Below are 18,241 nucleotides of genomic sequence, written 5' to 3' on the forward strand. Positions count from 1 at the left end.
AAAATTATACAAACCTGCCACCCCTGCTGCTGAGTTCACAGCAGGCCAGGGAGACACGAGTGTCCCGTGATCAGCGCTAGGGCTTCCCTTGGTTCTCTGGACCGTCTGCTGATTTGGGTTTCAGTTCTTTAGTGACCCAGTCATATCACCCAGCCAGCGAGGGGCCTCGCTTTTGCTCTGCTCCAAGAGCAGCGTTTACCCCTGTGCTCCCGCTGGGTAGTGATACAAACCACAGAGGGAACCTGAAGCACACCCAGGAGTTGTAAAAATAACACAGAAAATGCCCACTTCATCCCCACCCCCATCCCCTGGGCTCTGTGCCCCACCTCACTCCACGGGCTCTGTGCCCAGGAGCAGTTTAAGGGTTTCTGGTGCCCTAGGCAGCATTCAGGCGGGGGATGGCATTTTGTGCGCTCCCCACGGGGCACGCGGGAGCTTCCGGTTACGCTCCCATCGCGCCGCCGAAGAAGGACCCTCCGCTGAAATGCCACAGGTGACAGCGGCAGTCATTGAGCTGCTCAATTGCCTGCCGCTGTTTTCCGCGGCACGTCGACAGAAGGTCCTTCTTCAGCGGCATGACGGGAGCAGAACTGGAAGCTCCCGCGTGCCCTGTGGGGAGCACACAAAATGCCACCCCCCCCCAAATCCTGGTGCCCTTGGTGACTACCTAGAGTCGCCTAATGGAAGCGCCGGCCCTGTCTGTGACCCATCCTCTGGGCTCTGCGCCCCACCCCTTGGAGTCTGCACCCCACCCCATCCCCTGGGCTCTGCACCCCCATCCCCCCCACCCCTGGGCTCTGGCCAAGGACAAAGACATGCAGAAGCCCCAGTGGGATGCTGCTCCCAGGGCTAAATGAACAGGAGCCCCACTCTGCAGCTGTGTGACACAGCACCTGTCATGTGAGGGGGGGAGCTCCCTGCCCCTCCTGCCCTCCCCAGGGGAAGAGCTCACCCTGCTGGGTGGGAGATGCCTAGTGTCACGGAGTCCCCGGGCGATGCTCTGGAACCGCTCCCCACAAAGCCAGTCAGGACTTTGGGGAGCCTCTTCTCTCTTGGAGCAGACTGTCTTTGGGGCAAGAAGCTCACACAGCTTCACCTCCTGAGTCTGACCTTGGAGCATTCAGCATATGCCCCTCCATGCGCTTCCCATGGTGAGTTCACCCAGGCGGGGTCCTGGGGAAGCCACAGGGTCCTGTACCCCCACTTCGTGGTCAGACATGACTCTTAGCCAGCCAGTAAAACAGAGGTTTATTAGGTGACAGGAATATGGTCTAAAACAGAGCTTGTAGGTACAGAGAATGGGACCCCTCAGTCAGGTCCATTCTGAGGCCCAGCGAGCCAGACAACCCCGTCTGCCCTCACTTCCCGTCCCCAGCCAGCTCCCAACAGAAAACCCCTCCAGCCCCTCCTTTCTGGCTCCTGTCTCTTTCCCGGGCCAGGAGATCACCTGATCTCTTTGTTCACCGTTAGCTATTTCCTTGCCGGGGGAAGGGCCCCAGCTATTTGTTGCCAGGATACAGAGTGTCGGCCATTTATGCACACTGGAGACTTAAGAAATGCATAGAGGAAACTGAGGCACCCACACAGTATTCAGAGGAAACATTAAGAACAGTCCCACTTTGTCACACCTAGGTTCTGCATGGCCTCGTCTGGAAGCAGCAGGCCCCTCTCAGGGTGTGTGCTGGGGCTACAAGGGTGGTTCTAGTCCACCTGGCAGAGGGCAAGAGGGGGTTGGCAAGCCAGGCAGGGCACCTGCAGGAGTCCCAATTCTCAGCCCCCCCCTGCTCTAACCACTACACCCCACTCCCCTCCCAGAGACAGGGCCAGCACTGGGGCCAGCACTGCCTGTACAGGGAGAGTGCCCCCCACTGAGCTCCTGCCCTGCTCCCTGCAGCACTGGCCACATTAGCGAGTTCATTTGCAGACAACACTATTGACCGCAGTGTCACTCCCCTGCCCTCCTGCCCCCACCAGCCCTGGGACACAGGCTGTGCCCACTGCCATGGTTCCAGGAAACGATCTTGTGACCAGTCCATGGGCCGGCCCCTCACTCCGGTTCCTCCCATACTGACCTGGCAGTCCTGTGCCAGCCCTTAAAAGGGGCATCCTGGGCTGGTGGGGTGAGAGAAGCTCTTGGCACCGGATCACGGCAGGATGGAGCTGGTCGCCCCAGGCGAGCCATGGATCTGGGGCTGTGCCTCTTGCTCTGATTCAGTGAGGGCCCCTCTGCATGTGTAAGCCCCTGCATCCCGGGTTTGATGCACATGCTGCTGAGTGGAAATGGGAGCAAGGGATACTGCGGAGGAGAATGAGCTTATGGATAAGGGACAGGATGGGGAGCCAGGAATCCGGATACACGCTTGTCTTGGTCCCGATGTCTGATGGTTATAGCAAGGAAAGGGGGCCAGGAGCAGGGGGAGGGGGCCAGGTTCTGTCCCTGTCTCTGGCCAGGGAGTGTTGTGGGACAGGTAGGTTCTATTCCCTGCTCTGCACAAGGCTCAGTGTGTGTGACCTGTCTGTGCAGCATGTGGTGGGAGGGAGGTGCGGGAAGGGCCCAGGGAAATGGGTTTGTCGCGGAAAAACCCATTCTGCCCTGTTCTGCACTCGCTGGCAATGCCTTGTGCTGAGCTGGGCCTTCAATCCCTGCAGGCCCTGGGGTCTCCCCGCACAGCCCCAGAGCAGGCGTCCCAGCAGCTGTGTTTGCTTTGCCAGAGGTGAGGCTGGTAGGTGGCCCCCACCGCTGCACCGGGTGGGTGGAGGTGCATCTGGATGGGCCCTGTGGCACCGTGTGTGATGACAGCTGGGACCTGGGCGACGTGGCTGTGGTGTGCAGGCAGCTGGGCTGCGGGCGGGCCATGGAAGCGCTGAGTGGTAAAGTGTTCAGCCAGGGCAACGAGTCACACTCGATCCTGATGACAAACGTGCAGTGCCAGGGGACAGGGCGGTGCTGGGGAGCTGCCCGTATGAGGATCCAGGGGACCTCTGCCAGCATGATGAGGACGCAGGGGCCCGTTGTCAAGGTGAGCCGGCCTGGAGAGCTCTGCTCCCAGTCATGTCCCCTTGCTCCCTGGTGGGGGTACAATGAACTCGCCTGTTTCTCCCCTCAACAGGGGATGTGGCTGAGCCCTGCCCTGCTGAGTCCCCGACAGGGAGAGGGCCTCAGTCTGTGTGCTGGTGGGGCCAGGCAGTGCCGTCTCACTAGCAGCAGGGCAGCTCGCCCTGGCTGGCCCTGCTTGGAACACGCGTTTCCTGGGCCATTGCTCCAACTGTGGCCAAGGCAGCCACTCTGATAAACCCCACCATCGCCGGGGTAGGGCTGCACCCCCCCTCAGGGGCCAGGATACATGACTGCCTCCCCAGAAGGGTCCATGCTGCATGGACAGGCAGGAGCCGGGAAGGGTAGAGCCCTGCGTGCCATACGCCATCCCAAGCTGAGCAGATGCGAGTAAAGAGCTGAATCCACTGGATGACCGACTGCCCTGTGTCTGCCTGCGTCTGCCAAGCGCTGCACAGGTGGGCCCAGGCCTCACCCAGCACCCGGCGCAGGCCTCACCCCAGCCGGTCCACAGGCTGACGCACTGGGAACACCCCAGATCCTAAAAGCTCTGGGCAGAGGGATCTGAAGGGCAGGGGTGGCTCTAGGTATTTTGCCGCCCCAAGCACAGCAGGCAGGCTGCCTTTGCCTGTGGGAGGTTCCCGGTCCCGCGGATTCGGCGGGACACCTGCGGGAGGTCCGCCAAAGCCGCGGGACCAGCGGACCCTCCGCAGGCGTGCTGCCAAAGGCAGCCTGCCTGCCGCCCTCGCAGTGCCCGGCAGAGGGCCCCCCGTGGCTTGCCGCCCCAGGCACGCCGAAGAGCCGGACATGCTGCCCCGTCCCTTGCCTTGGGCACAAAAATCCCTAGTTACAGCTCTACCAGCAGCCTTGGCATAGAGAGCAGGGCTAATAGTCACCTGGCCGCAGCGTCCCGCAGCCCAGGGCTGGCACGGAGAGGCAGGGCTAAGCCATTGTCCAGGCTTGAGCTCTCGGTGTCCTTGTCAATCCCAGGTGAGCCCAGAGCCTCTCCCCAAAGGCAGCTCTTAGCCGCCACCTGCCCCACTCAGCCCTTTGGTGCCAGGCGGGGCCAGGCTGAGTTCACAGCAGGCCAGGGAGACGTGAGTGTCCCGTGATCAGCACTGGGGCTTCCCTTGGCTCTCTGGACCCTCTGCTGATTTGGGTTTCAGTTCTTTAGTGACCCAGTCATGCCACCCAGTCAGCGAGGGGCCTCGCTTCTGCTCGGCTCCAAGAGCAGCGTTACCCCTGTGCCCCCGCTGAGTAGTGATACAAACCACAGGGGGAACCTGAGGCACACACAGAAGTCATAAAAATAACACAGAAAATTCCCACTTCATCACCCCCTGGGGCCAGGTGAAGCTTTGGGTGATGGGCTGCAATATGAAGGGTGAAGAGATGCCCTGGCTCCTCCCACCCCATCCACTGGGCTCTGTGCCCCCCCCCCGGGCTCTGCGCCCCAATCCCTGGGCACTGTGCCACACCCCATCCCCTGAACTCTGCACACACTCCCACTGATCCCCTGGGCTCTGCACCCCAATGCATCCCCTGGGCTCTGTGCCCCATAGATGCAGACTTCCCTCTTTCCCCTGGGTGCTCGAGCCCCTCTCTGCCCCAGCCCCGCCCCACTCCGTCCCATCTATGAGGCCCCGCCTCTTCCCACCCCTGTCCTGCCCCCATTCCAACACCATCCCCACCTCAAGTCTGCCCCCTCCCTGCCTCTATTCTAACTCCTTCTCCAAATCCCCGCCCCAGCCCCACCTCTTCCCCCCCTCATCCCCCTCCCTCCTGCAGCATGCTAATGCCACCAGCTGTTGGCACCAGCCCGTTGGGAAGCACTGGGAGATATGCTGAGGAGGCGGCATGCTCCGGGGAGGAGGTGGGGTGGGGAGTGAGGGCAGCTTGGCTGCCATGAGCGTAGACAACCCACTCATTTTTCCCCGGGGGTGCTCCAGCCCGGAGCACTCATGGAGTCGGCGCCTATGCTGTGCCCCATCACCTGGGCTCTGCTCCCCACCACATCCCCTTGGCTCTGTGCCCCACCCCCATCAACCCCTGTACTTTTGCCCCCCATCCCCTGAGCATTGCAACCCTCCACCCAACCCCTGGGCTCTTCTCCCAATCCCCTGGGCACTGCACACCCCCAGCCCCACCCCAGGCTCTGGCCAGGGACAAGGTCATGCAGCAGCCCCATTGGGATGCATCCCCCAGGCCTACATGAAAAGGAGCCCTGCCCTGCAGCTGGGTGGAGCAGCACCTCTCATGTGGGGGAGGGGAGCTCCCTGCCCCTGCTGCCCTTCCCAGGGGAAGAGCTCACCTTGCTGGGTGGGAGATGCCTAGGTTCTGCATGGCCTGATTTGGAAGCAGGAGAGATCCACACACCAGAAGATGCAGCCCAGGCTGGCCCAGCCAGACACTCACTGACCCAAGGCAGCAGGGGAAGGCCAAGGTAGAGACACAACATGGCAGGCAGGCACAGGACCCATGACAAGAGAGGAGGGTGTCAGCAGGAACCCGACTCACCTCCCACGTGGGGGCTGGTGGAGGTGGTGCTGCGGGTGGGTCCCTCACCCTGGCCTGGTCTGTCAGGACGTCTCTCTTGAGCTCAGAACAACAGGCCAAGTGTGTCCCAGGGAGTCTCGGGGTCCCAGGAGCTGGGGGACAGCCAGGCTGGGGGAGCGACCTCCTTCTGATCAACTCATCTCCCAGCTGGATCCCTCCTCCAAAGTTGTCTTCTAAGGTGCCTGCAAGCAGATGGTGGGTGGAAGTGCCCAGTCCCTCTGTTGAGCGAGGAGGCCCAGGTGCTGCACATCTCCCACTTTTGTTCGTTGGCTCTGGTCCCACACTGCCCTCATGTCATGGAGTCACCTGACGATGCTTTGGAACTACTCCCTACGAAGCCAGTCAGGACTCTGGGGGAGCCTCCTCTCTCTGAGCAAACTGTCGCGAGGTGTGACGACGTTGCCGGGGAGCCAGCTGAAGTCACTCAATCAGGATGAACTGCAAACAGAATGGGGCAGATAAACCCCAAACGCTGGTGGATATTCCAATACTTAGATTTACCAATCCAGCACAAAACAGCATCTGTAGTTCCTCACTGGTTACTTGGAAGTCCAAACAAGGCAGTTCCCTTAAAGTGCCCAGCCTCAGGCCTCCATCCAGACACACATGTCAGATATGATGATGATTACTGAAAATATTATCTCATCATATAAAAGAAAAGGTTCTTCCGACTGCAAAGGGTCAACCACACACCCAGGTCCAATTATAACATAGATCCTACCCAAAATACACGCTTAGAGCCAATCCTGCTTAACTAAGCCAAAATTTATTAAAAAAGAAAAGAGAGAGTTGGTTAAAAGATCAATATACAGACAGACTTGAATTCAATTCTTGCAGTTCTGATACACAGCAGAGATGAGCTTATAGTTGCCAAAAGTCCTTTTAGAAATAGTCCATAGGTTATAGTCCAATGTCCATATTCAGGGTGACTCCAGTCAGTGACTGGGGATCTCAATTCTTATGGCTCAATCCTTTCCCTCTCTTGAAACCCAAAGCAGATCTGAGATGAAGAAAGATCAAGTCCCAAGGTTTTTATACATTTTCAGCAGACTTTTGGCCTGAGAAAACAATAAGCTTAACTTTTCTTCTTCTAAACATTATGGCAATTAGCACAGGATGATTTATCCATTAAACAGTTTAGATACAGGTTACCTCAACCTTCAAAGAGACACATAGACAATAATACTCTTTCCCTCAAGTGTCTTCCTAAATACTAATACTTCTTTTTTAATCTCTGAATCAAAGCTATAGCAATAGACAAGACTTGTTTGCTTACATCACAAGCAGGGTTGGCACTTCCATTTAGGTGACCTAGGTGGTTGCCTAGGGCACCAGGATTTGGGAGGGCGGCAGACTGCTCCGGTGGACCTCCCGCAGGCGTTCCTGCGGACGGTCCGCTGGTCCTACGGCTCCGGTGGAGCATCCACAGGCATGCCTGCGGCAGGTCCACAGGAGCCACGGGACCAGCGGACCGTCCACAGGAATGCCTGCGGGAGGTCACCAGCAAGCCGGCCCTGCGTCTAGGGCTCCAAAAACCCTGGCGCCGCTCCTGATCACAAGACCTGAGCAAACACCTACCCTTCTATCTCTAACAATGCAGACTTGCATTTCAGAGCTCTATTTATTTACATATCTTCCTAACCAGTCCCTAAAGTTCACCCATGGGTCAGGTCAGTCTGTGAGGTAATTAACTCTTTCTGGCCCTATCACCTTTCAATGAGATACTAAATTACATAACGTCACACCAGGGCAAGAAGCTTACCCAGCTTCGGCCTTCCTGGGGCTGACCTCGGAGCATTCAGCATCCCCTTCCACGCTGTGTGCTTCCCGCAGCGAGTCCGCCCGGGTCGGGCCCTGGAGAAGCCAGAGGGCCCTGCACCCCAACTGCACAGTCAGACGTGACTCTCAGCCAGACGGTAAAACAAAAGGTTTATGAGTCCACAAGAACACAGCATAGAACAGAACTTGTTAGCACAGAATCAGTGACTTTCAGCCAAGTCCATCTTCGAGGGGGGGAGCCCAGAGCGAGGGCTCTGGCCCTCCTCCCGTGCCCCAAGCTAGCTGAGACTGACCGGCTTCCAGCTGCCTGGCCCCTGCCGTGCCCGTTGCTTCTTCTCCAGCCTTTGTCTCCCTTCCCAGGCCAAGAGTCACCTGGTCACATCCCTCTCCTGGATCTCAGGTTACAAAGGGACAGCCATAGCATCCATGCAATAGTCACACCTCGTTCACCAGGCACGAGCACAACATCGGCCTTGAGTTACAGCTGGACAGTTGGAGACCAGTTTGTCTGAACTCAGCCAGCGGCTGGGTCCCTTGGGGCCCTTCCCCAGCAGCGGTGTGTGACATTTCACGCCCTTTTCCCCACTTTCAAGCCTACAACTGAGGCAGGCCTCCTAGGCCCCCCTTATTAGATGGAGCTGCAGGGAGTGTGGCAAGGGGCACCTTCCTCTCACCCCAATGCCTCAGAGCAGAGCTTGGGGGCCTGTGCTGCAGGGAGGGGAGCGGCTAGGAGAGGATGTTCTCCCTTCACAGTCCGAGCTCCAAGCCGATTGCCCCCCTTTATGCTGTCCTGTCTCGGGGTGGAGGGGGAGCATCTCTGGCGCTGGTGTCCATGCTGCCCCCATGATCTTTCTGCTGGGAGGGGGAGGCAGTCAGGCATAGGGCCCCTTTTGGGTCAGGCTCCCCCCTCACCCAGCTGCCATGGTGGGGGGAGCCCCCCATCCGACCCAAAGAGCCAGCTCAGCCAGAGAAGGAAGTGAAGCCAGCTGCAGAGATTCCAGCCAGAATCAGAAGGGGAAGCAGTCAGAAAGTTGGGCCAGTGCCATGGGACTCAGGACAGTCACAGAGCAGGGAGGTGCCTCTGACGTCCCTGCTCCCAGACCCCCTGCTCTAACCACCAGACCCCACTCCCCTCCCACAGCAGAGGAATAGAACCCAGGAGTTCTGGCTCCCAGCACCCCTGCTCTAACCACCAGACCCCACTCCCCTCCCGTCCCGTCCTGTCCCGTCCCATCCCATCCCAAAGCCAGGGCCAGCACTGGGGCCAGCACTGCCTGTGAAGGGAGAGTGCCCCCCACTGCGGTCCTGCCCTGCTCCCTGCAGCACTGACCATCCATTGCCACATCAGCAGGTTCATTTGCAGGCAACATTGACCTCAGTGTCTCTCCCCTGTCCTCCTTCCCCACAGGCCTGGGACATGTGCTGTGCCCAGTGCCATGGGGTGCCAGGAAATGATCTTGTGACCAGTCCATGGGCCGGCCCCTCAATCCAGTTCCTCCCATGCTGACCTGTCAGTCCTGTGCCAGCCCTTAAAAGGGGCTTCCCAGGCTGGTAGGGTGAGAGGAGCTCTTGGCACCGGATCACAGCAGGACAGAGCTGCTCACCCCGGGGAAGCCATGGATCTGCGGCTGTGCCTCTTGCTCTGCTTCGGTGAGGGCCCCTCTGGTGTGGAAGATACTCATCCTATCGGGGGGAGATGCCGGCTCGGCAGCCCCTGCATCTAGGGTGTATCCCTGGTGGGGGTACAACCAGCTTGTCTGTTCTCCCCCCACTAAGGAATGTGGCTGAGCCCCGCCCTGCTGAGTCCCCCCACAGGGAGAGAGCCTCAGTCTGTGTGCTGGTGGGGCCAGGCAGTGCCCCCATGGGGCTGGTCTGTGCACTGGGGAGAGGAGCAAGGCAGAACAGCCGATGGGCAGCCGGCCTGGGGTTCCCCCATTCTCCGGGGTCCCAGCATGTGTCTGCCGTGTCTGGATCTAACTGTTCTGGGCTCTATCTCACCCTGCCCCACTTTCCTGCAGGTGCCTTTGGGGCTGGAAAGCTTTAGGGTACACGGGCCCCTCTCTGCTCCTGACAGTTTCTCCCTTGTCTCTCCCTAGCTGCTGATTTGGGAGTCTCCTCTTCCTCCTCAGGTATGTATGTCTGGCCCCCAGGGGGGTGCCCTTTGCAAGAGCCCAGGCCAGGATCCCAACCCCTCTGGCATCATGGCTGGGGCCTGAGCAGAGGTGACCACGGCCGCCCTTTGGAGAGTCAGCTGCCGAAGCACAGGTCCCAGGGCGCAATGGTATTAAGGCAGGTTGGGTCACAGAATGCAACAGGAGCGAAGAGACTGACCGAGTGCAGATCCCAGCCTGCAACGGGAACCATGCCTGGGTTCAAGCCCAGAAGGGGAGCAAGGCACTAAGAGCTGCCCCTATGTGAGCTGTGACTCACTGCAATGGAGCACGTTCCCCTGGAAAGACCCTGTCACCTTTTTCTCCTACCAGCTCTGATTTCACCCTGTGCTGCTGTCTCGGTCAGCGCTGGGATCTGCCAGCCCCACTGTGTTAGATCAAAGCGAGCAGAAACCCCAGCTATTTACCACCTTCTTCCGCCTTGACACCTCTTATTCCCCTGCAACTCTTAGCAAGAAACTGCCAGCCCCTTGTGTGTTCACACTTAATGTAGCCCCTGTCCTCCAAGTCAGGGTGGCCCCTCTCTCCAAGGGGAACCTGCTTGTTGTCACACTGACCCGGGCCCCCATTGCATCCCTGCCCTCTCACAGCACGCGGACCATGTGCTGTGAGCATGGCACATGAAGACTGTCCAGGCTGGGCAGCACAGGGCACATGATGGCCCTCCCGGTGTGTGTGCAAATGAGTGGGGGCAGGCAGGGACATGCTCACCTTGCTCAAGGGAGCCAGGGTCTCTCCCCTCCAGCTGCCAGTCCTGGCCCCACAGGAGGGGCACCACCAGGAGCCGTGTGCTCTGCAGGGGCCTGGGCAATCTCAAGGGGAGACTACCCATCTTTCCCTAGTGACCACATGGCCAACTGGAAGCTCAGGGTGTTTAATGCACATGCTGCAGAGTAGAAATGGGAGCAGGGGGTAATGGGGAGGAGAACAAGCTTATGGATAAGGGACAGGATGGGGAGCCAGGAATCCGGATCCACCCTTGTCTTGGTCCCGATGTCTGATGGTTATAGCAAGGGGAGGGGGACAGGTTCTGTCCCTGTGTCTAGCCAGGGGGGCAGGTTCTATTCCCTGCTCTGCACAAGGCTCACTGTGTGACCTGGAGTAAGTCACTTCCTGTCTCTGTGCCTCAGTTTCCCCTCTGCAAAGCTGGGGCACTGATGCTGTGCCATTTCCTGGGGCTCAGTGACCTGTCTGTGCAGCATGTGGCGGGAGGGAGGTGCGGACACAGGGTTAGTATTGCGGGAAAGCCCATTCTGCCCTGTTCTGCACTCGCTGGCAATGCCTCGCGCTGAGCTGGGCCTGCAGCTCCTGAGGTCTTCCCGCACAGACCCGGAGCAGGTGTCTTAGCAGCTGTGTTTTCTTTGCCAGAGGTGAGGCTGGTAGGTGGCCCCCACCGCTGTGCCGGGCGGGTGGAGGTACGGCTGGACGGGCGCTGGGGCACCGTGTGTGACGATGGCTGGGACCTGAATGACGTGGCCGTGGTGTGCAGGCAGCTGGGATGCGGGCCGGCCTTGAAATCATTGACTAGTAAAGTGTTTGGCCCGGGCTCCGAGTCGGACCCTGTCCTGATGGTGGATGTGCAGTGCCAGGGGACAGAGGCAGCTCTGGGGAACTGCTCATACATGGATTCAGGGGACCTCTGCCAGCATGATGAGGACGCGGGGGCCCATTGTCAAGGTGAGCCAGCCTGGAGATCCCTGCCCTAGAGATGGGACAGGAGTATGCCTGGGGTCCCAATGTGGGGGCTCAGTTCTGACTGAGCGGCCTTGCTGGGTGAGCACTGCACAGTCTGCCCGGGAAGCGCGGAGGGGACCTGACAGGTCCGGAGGGTGGGACAAGCAGGGCCTGGGCTCTGCTCCCAGTCATGTGCCATGGGGCAAGGTTATGAAGGGAAAATGCCCTCATGTCGCAGGGTCAGCGTCCGCACACACCATCCACTACTGATACATCCCCAACAGGGCTGGGAGCCAGGACTCCTTGGTTCCATCACCAGCTCTGGGACAGGTGTGGGCTCTTGTGGGTTGCGGGGCTGGGAGTCAGATCTCCTGGGTTCTATTCCTGGCTCTGGGAGACTGTTACCTCTACACTCTAGGGCACCCACCTTTTCCCAGTTCCTAGAGCTCAAGGTGTAACCTGGCTGATTTAGGCATCACAACCTGTTCCTAGGACTCCGGGAGAAAGACTCCTTCCCTTACCCAGTTCCTAGGGCTCAGGGAGTAATCGTCTGTGGGTTTGTGGGGCCTTCCAGGAAAAGAGCCTTACATAGTAATATCCTTAACCTCTATTTATTAATAGTTACTAACACAGAATACACAGGCTAAGCATACAATGCTCATCACTTCCAATAAGGCAGACGAAATTTTTCTGCTGGCCAGTCAGGATCAGGTCATCTGGCGACTCTAGCTTCTGCACAGTGTGGTTGGCAGGGTGTGGAGGTCTGGCAGCTTTGATCTTGGTGCTGTGTTCTGGAGTTGATTCCAAAGAACTTCCTTTTGGATCCCAGTTTATATAGTGAAACTTGAGTCCTGCTTTGTTATACCTTAACCGATCATTTTAAACTAAAGTACTACATGACAGTATTTTTCACAGTCCTAGCCCATTATGAATCAATTCTTTAACCAATCATCCCCCCACCACCATAGTTGATTTAAATCTTGTAAAATTAATTATGCAACAGACAGAACCAATCAACAAACCAGACATAGACCATACAGATAAGCAAGAGAGAAGTGGGGACCATAAAGGCAAAGCTATAAAGAAGTAGAGATTTCACACCCACAAGTGTTGATAAGTGGTTTCTTGCCAGACCAAATGCAAGCTAGATGTTTTCTTTAAACATCTTAAGATCTGTTTCTTTATTTGGTAATGGTGGGTACTATTAGGACAGGAGCCTTCTTAACAGCCCGCTACTACATTGTTTTAATGTTGCTTAGATGCAATGTGAGGATGTGACTTTCTGCTTCTTGGCTCATGGCTGCTGCTCTCCTAATATTGCTGCAGAAAAAAGTCCTCAGACTTTACAAGGGGAGTGGAGTCTAGTGGTTAGAGCAGGGGGGCTGGGCCCTAGGACTCCTGGGTCTTTCCCAGCTCTGTACGTTGCTTTCTGCAGCCCCTGATCTCTCCCTGATCCTCATTTATCTCTCTTCTCCCATCTCTAGCTGCAGAACTCCCAAAGCCACCTGTCCGGTTGGTGGGCAACAACACGCGCTGCAGTGGCCAGGTGGAGATTTACTATGATGGCCGCTGGGGTGCCGTGTGTGGGTTAGGCTGGGACCTGACTGACGCCAAGGTGCTCTGCCGGGAGCTGGGCTGTGGGAGCCCGCGGTATGTCACCCACCACTGCAGCAAGTTGAGTCGGAGCTCAGCACCTATCCTGCTGGGCCAGCTAGAGTGCACCGGGCGGGAGGCCTCACTGACCCAGTGCCGAGCCCAAGCCTGGGAGGGGCGACACTGCCCACACCACCGGGACACCGGAGTCATGTGCCAAGGTGAGAAAGCAGCGCTGGCACCAGGCCCTCACCCCCTGCCAGAGGCCCAGGTCAGGTCAGGCAGGGCTGGCTGAACTTTGCCCCCTGAGTGCCAAGCTGGTCCCTTTGAAGCAGGCACATCCCCAGCCTCCTTGCCCATGGAGCAGCATGTGCTGTGGCCCCAGCTGAGCCTGGCAACAGCCGCCCCTCCTGGTTGAGCACACAGGGCACAGACAGCACAGCTGCACCCCTGCGATGTGGGGGTCAGTGCCGGGCAAGCCCCCTTCACCAGCCAGGCCAGGCCTTCCCAGCATGCATTGGGACACCAACCCAGATGACCCCCTTCCTCGCAGAGCCCTTCGCACTGCAGCTGGTGAACGGCCCAAGCAAGTGCTCTGGGCGGCTGGAGGTGCGGTATGATGGAGTGTGGGGCACCGTGTGTGACGACGACTGGTCGGAGACCAACGCCCAAGTGGTCTGCCGGGAGCTGGGCTGTGGTCCAGCCGAGCCACTGGCCCCAAAGCTGCAGGACCGGCCCCGCTTTGGCCAGGGTACAGGGAAAATCTGGCTGGACGACATCCGCTGCAAAGGCACCGAGAAGACCTTGCAGAACTGTGCCCACCGCTTCTGGAGCTACCACGACTGCACCCACAGGGAGGACATCAGCGTGGTTTGCCAGGTGCATGCCCACACCCAGGGAGAGGGAGATACAGGGAGCCCCACAACTTCTGGGTTCTATCCCAGCTCTGGGAGTGGGGTGGGGTCCAGTGGGTTAGAGCAGGGGGACTGGGAGCCAGGACTCCTGGGTTCTGTCCCAGCTCTGGGAAGGGAGTGGGATCCAGGCGGCTAGCAGGGAGGCTGGGAGCCAGGACTCCTGGGTCCAGGCAGGGCGTGGCTGTAGTCACTGGCTGTGTCAGTGAAGGGATGAGGCTGGGGCTGAAAGAAGCACACAGTTGGGTGAGGTACCTGGCGCTCCCTGCAGCCCTCGCCCGAGGCCATGGGCAGTGTTCCCTAACCGCCCCTGCTCTCTTCATCCCACAGGACAACTGAGCTGGCCACAGCTCTTCCATGGCCTCCCATTGATTCCCCCCGCCCCTGAGCTTTCAGTGCATCCCCCCTGCCGCCAGGCCCTTCCTATCTGCTGCCAGGCTCCCCATCCCTGCCCGCCCAGCCCGGGGATTCTGTCGGCTGTGCAGGGGCATGGCTTGGTGAGTGCCCGGGGAATTCCCCTCCACTGGGCATCACACTCTGTGGGCTGCAGCACAAAGCTGGCACAGACTGGCGCTCATGTCTCACTAGCAGTGGGGTAGCTCGCCCTGGCAGGCCCCGCTTGGAGCATGGGTCTCCTGGACCATTGCTCCAATTGCGGCCAAGGGAGCCATCCCTGATAAACCCCGCCATCACTGGGGTGGGGCTGCACCCACTCTCGGGGGCCGGGATACACGACTGTCTCCCTCGGATGTGTCCGTACTGCATGGATAGGCAGGAGCGGGAGAGCCCCATGTGCCACACGCCATCGCAAGCTGAGCAGATGCGAATAAAGAGCTGAATCAGCTGGATGACCGACTGCCCCGTGTCTGCCTGTGTCTGCCATTTGCTCAGCACTGCACAGGTGGGCCCAGGCCTCACCCAGCACCCGGCGCAGGCCTCACCCCAGCCGGTTCACAGCTTGACGCACTGGGAACAGCCCAGTTCCTGAAAGCTGTGGGCAGAGGGGTCCGGAGGGGCCAGGCACAGCAATGCCCTAAGGAGGGAAGTTGCTTCCTCCAGAATTGGCCCAGAGACAGCGAGCTTCTGCAGGCTTTGGGAGACCCGGCTTCGACCAGTAGATGGCAACTGTCTGCATGACAGCACACAGCCCACTCATCACAGTCAGTCCCTCCCGGGGCTGGGGATAGAACCCAGGAGTCCTGGCCAGGGCCGGCTCTAGCCATTTCGCTGCCCCAAGCATGGCAGCACGCCACGGGGGGCACTTTGCCGCTCGCCCGTCCCGTGGCTCCGGTGGACCTCCCGCTGGCACGCCTGCGGATGCTCCACCAGAGCCGTGGGACCAGCGGACCCTCCGCAGGCATGCCTGTGGGAGGTCCACCGGAGCCGCCTGCCTCCCTCCCAGCAACCTGCAGAGCACCCCCCGCAGCTTGCTGCCCCAAGCACACGCTTGGTGCGCTGGGGCCTGGAGCCGGCCCTGGTCCTGGCTCCCAGCCCCCAGCTCTCAGCAGCTGTCCCCATTCCCTCACAACTGGCTGGTGTCCCTGCCGACACTGGGCCAGTGTAACGTCTCCCAGCATCTCCGGGCTGTGACCATGTGTCCTGGAGTTGGGGGCTGGAGGGGCAGCCTCTTTTTGTTCTGGTGCAGATGGGGCAGCTCCTCCACCCAAGGGTTCCCCATTCATGGAGATGCCCCCGTGCACAGCTCCCCTGCCCAACCTGAGGGAGTGGTTGGGGCCCTACAATCAGGGAAGGGGGGACAATGTGTCTGGGAGCCATTTCCTCCCCTTCTTGGCACCCTCTGCAGCTCCTGACCTCCACAGGTCTGGGAGCTGGGGCGCTGGGGAGGGAGCTGACCCTGCACCTTGAGGAGGGAAGGGTGCTTGGGACAGAGCTGACCCTGAGCCCTGAGGAGGTGGAGAGGGGAGCTGCAGAAGGACAGGACCCTGTGTCCAGGGAGGGAGCTGGCCCTGTGCCCTGAGGAGGGGAGAGGTACTGGAGAGGGAGAGGACCCTGTGCCCTGAGGAGGGGAGGGGTACCGGGGAGGGAGCTGACCCTGTGCCCTGAGGAGGGGAGGGGAGCTGGGGAAGGACAGGACCCTGTGCCCCGCGCAGGGGAGAGGGAGCTGACCCTGTGTTCCAAGAGGGGTGCTGGGGAGGGAACTGACCCTGAGCCCCAAGGAGGGGAGAGGGGCTGGGGTGGGAGCTGACCCTGTGCCCTGAGGAGGGGGGGCTGGGGAGACAGCAGTGTCACAGAGTGTAGGGGAGTCAGGGCCCTGCACCCCCCACGTCCTGTGATTCACCCTGACTCTCAGCCAGCCAGTAAAACAGAAGGTTTATTAGGCGACAGGAGCACCGTCCAAAACAGAGCTTGTAGGTACAGACAACAGGACCCCCTCAGTCGGGTCCATATTGGAGGGCAGGGAACCCACACCCAGAGCATAACATAAGAACGGCCACACTGGGCATGTAACCCACTATCCTGTCTTTGGAGTGGCCAATGCCAGGTGCCCCAGACGCTCCGCCTTCAGCTGCAGGGACCCCTCCCTTCCCCCCACCCCATGCTGCAGGGCCCAACATGCCCACCCCCATGCTGCTCAAGTCCTGTCACGTCCTGATCTCTGACCCCATTATGAAAGCTGGTTAGCAGCTAATCCCACTCCTCCCCCGCAGCCCCCGGAGCTGCCACCTGTTGCTGGCTCTGGCCCCTGCCCCGTGACTGTCCCCAGGGGTCGCGGTGCTGCAGGGGGAGGAGCCAGGCAGAGCAGCTCTTGGTGGGGCTGGGGCCCCAAATCACCAGCCTGGCTTAGACTAGCCTGGTGCAAAGCCCCCTGCCGCCCCCGCCAGTGTTGAGTTCACAGCCCTGTTCAGTGGCCTTCTACCTCCATCGTAACAGAACCAACCAGCATCTTCGGGGCTTGTCGAGTCTCAAAAAATATCGAGAAATTTGGGCTTGTTCTGAATTGGAGTAAAACCAAGCTCTGGACAATCGCCCCCTGCCCTCCCCTACCCCCTCCTTCGCCCGGAGCCCCATGGCAGCCAGCTTCAGCCAGCCCCACTGTGCAATGAGCAGGGGACGCTCTCCCCGGCAGTCAGTGCTAGCCCCAGTTCCCAGGGTGGCACTAGGGGGCCAGTGCTGCAGGGAGCAGGGAGAGGGGCTCAGTAAGGGGCACTGTCCCTGGCAGTCAGTGCTGGCCCCAATGCCCAGGGTGGTGCTAGGGGGCCAGTGCTGCAGGGAGCAAGGAGAGGGGCTCAGCAGGGGGCGCTCTCCCCAGCAGTCAGTGCTGGCCCCAGTTCCCAGGGCTGCACTAGGAGGCCAGTGCTGCAGGGAGCGGGGAGCGGAGCTCAGCAGGGGGCGCTCTCCCTGGCAGTCAGTGCTGGCCCCAATGCCCAGGGTGGTGCTAGGGGGCCAGTGCTGCAGGGAGCGGGGACAGGAGCTCAGCAGGGGGCGCTCTCCCTGGCAGTCAGTGCTGGCCCCAATGCCCAGGGTGGTGCTAGGGGGCCAGTGCTGCAGGGAGCGAGGACAGGAGCTCAGCAGGGGGCGCTCTCCCCAGCAGTCAGTGCTGGCCCCAGTTCCCAGGGCTGCACTAGGAGGCCAGTGCTGCAGGGAGCGGGGAGAGGGGCTCAGCAGGGGGCGCTCTCCCCAGCAGTCAGTGCTGGCCCCAGTTCCCAGGGTGGCACTAGGGGGGCAGTGCTGCAGGGAGCAGGGAGAGGGGCTCAGCAGGGGGCGCTCTCCTCAGCAGTCAGTGCTGGCCCCAGTTCCCAGGGCGGCACTAGGGGGCCAGTGCTGCAGGGAGCGGGGAGAGGGGCTCAGCAGGGGGCACTGTCCCCGGCAGTCAGTGCTGGCCCCAATGCCCAGGGTGGTGCTAGGGGGCCAGTGTTGCAGGGAGTGGGGCAGGGGCTCGGCTGGAGGCGCTGGGAGGGTCTATTGTATAAAGTGAGATGTCTCAAGCCCTGGGTTCGGTGCCCAAGTCGCTGGCCCAGGCCTCTATTACAATGGGCAGTCAGGTTTGTTAGCCCGTGGCACGCAGCACAGGGAGTCCTTAGGGCAGCCCGAGCTACCTTTTTCCTTTCCTCATGGGATGCTCCACCCCTGCTCTGGCCCGAGGCCCCACTCCTCCCCCAACGTCCCTCCTCCACTTCACCCTCCTCCCCGAGGCCCTGCCCTCACTCCACCTCTTTCCACCCCTTCCCCGCCCCCTCCCTGAGGCCTCCACCCGCTAACTGCTCTCCGCTCTCCCCTCAGCCCCTTCCCCAGCCACCAAACAGCTGATTGGGGGCACCGCCAAACAGCTGTGGCTGGTGGGTGCTGAGGACCCCCTATCTTTTTCTATGGGTGCTCCAGCCCCGGAGCACCCACAGAGTTGGCACCTATGGGGAACGCCTTTTTCAGGGTCTGGGTCTTTCTTCCTTAGGGTTTGTCTGCACTTAAACCGTTGGTGTAGGTCAAGACACTGCCTACACTGACAGGCAGAGTTCTCCCCTCAGTGTCATCAATCCATGCCC

General features: G+C 60.1%; 1 protein-coding gene across 1 annotated transcript; it reads left to right on the plus strand.

The window, feature by feature from the left end:
- The first annotated feature begins 8,987 nt into the window (after positions 1–8,987).
- On the plus strand, positions 8,988–14,084 carry LOC127036709 (CD5 antigen-like). Its single transcript, XM_050927843.1, has 6 exons — positions 8,988–9,040; positions 9,487–9,519; positions 10,930–11,238; positions 12,720–13,049; positions 13,382–13,707; positions 14,070–14,084. The coding sequence occupies exons 1-6, from the start codon at positions 9,007–9,009 to the stop codon at positions 14,076–14,078; spliced, it is 1,041 nt and encodes a 346-aa protein (XP_050783800.1). The 5' UTR covers positions 8,988–9,006; the 3' UTR covers positions 14,079–14,084.
- The last annotated feature ends 4,157 nt before the right edge of the window (positions 14,085–18,241 follow it).

Source organism: Gopherus flavomarginatus, chromosome 18 (assembly GCF_025201925.1).
Source record: "Gopherus flavomarginatus isolate rGopFla2 chromosome 18, rGopFla2.mat.asm, whole genome shotgun sequence".
NCBI classification, from domain to species: domain Eukaryota; kingdom Metazoa; phylum Chordata; order Testudines; family Testudinidae; genus Gopherus; species Gopherus flavomarginatus.

What these genes read in the sequence shown, in the direction of transcription:
- LOC127036709 (XM_050927843.1), top strand. Translation starts at nt 9,007, where the DNA reads ATGGATCTGCGGCTGTGCCTCTTGCTCTGCTTCG. An exon ending in AGTCTCCTCTTCCTCCTCAG is followed by an intron (nt 9,520 to 10,929) that starts GTATGTATGTCT and finishes TTTCTTTGCCAG; the next exon opens with AGGTGAGGCTGGTAGGTGGC. An exon ending in CGCGGGGGCCCATTGTCAAG is followed by an intron (nt 11,239 to 12,719) that starts GTGAGCCAGCCT and finishes TCCCATCTCTAG; the next exon opens with CTGCAGAACTCCCAAAGCCA.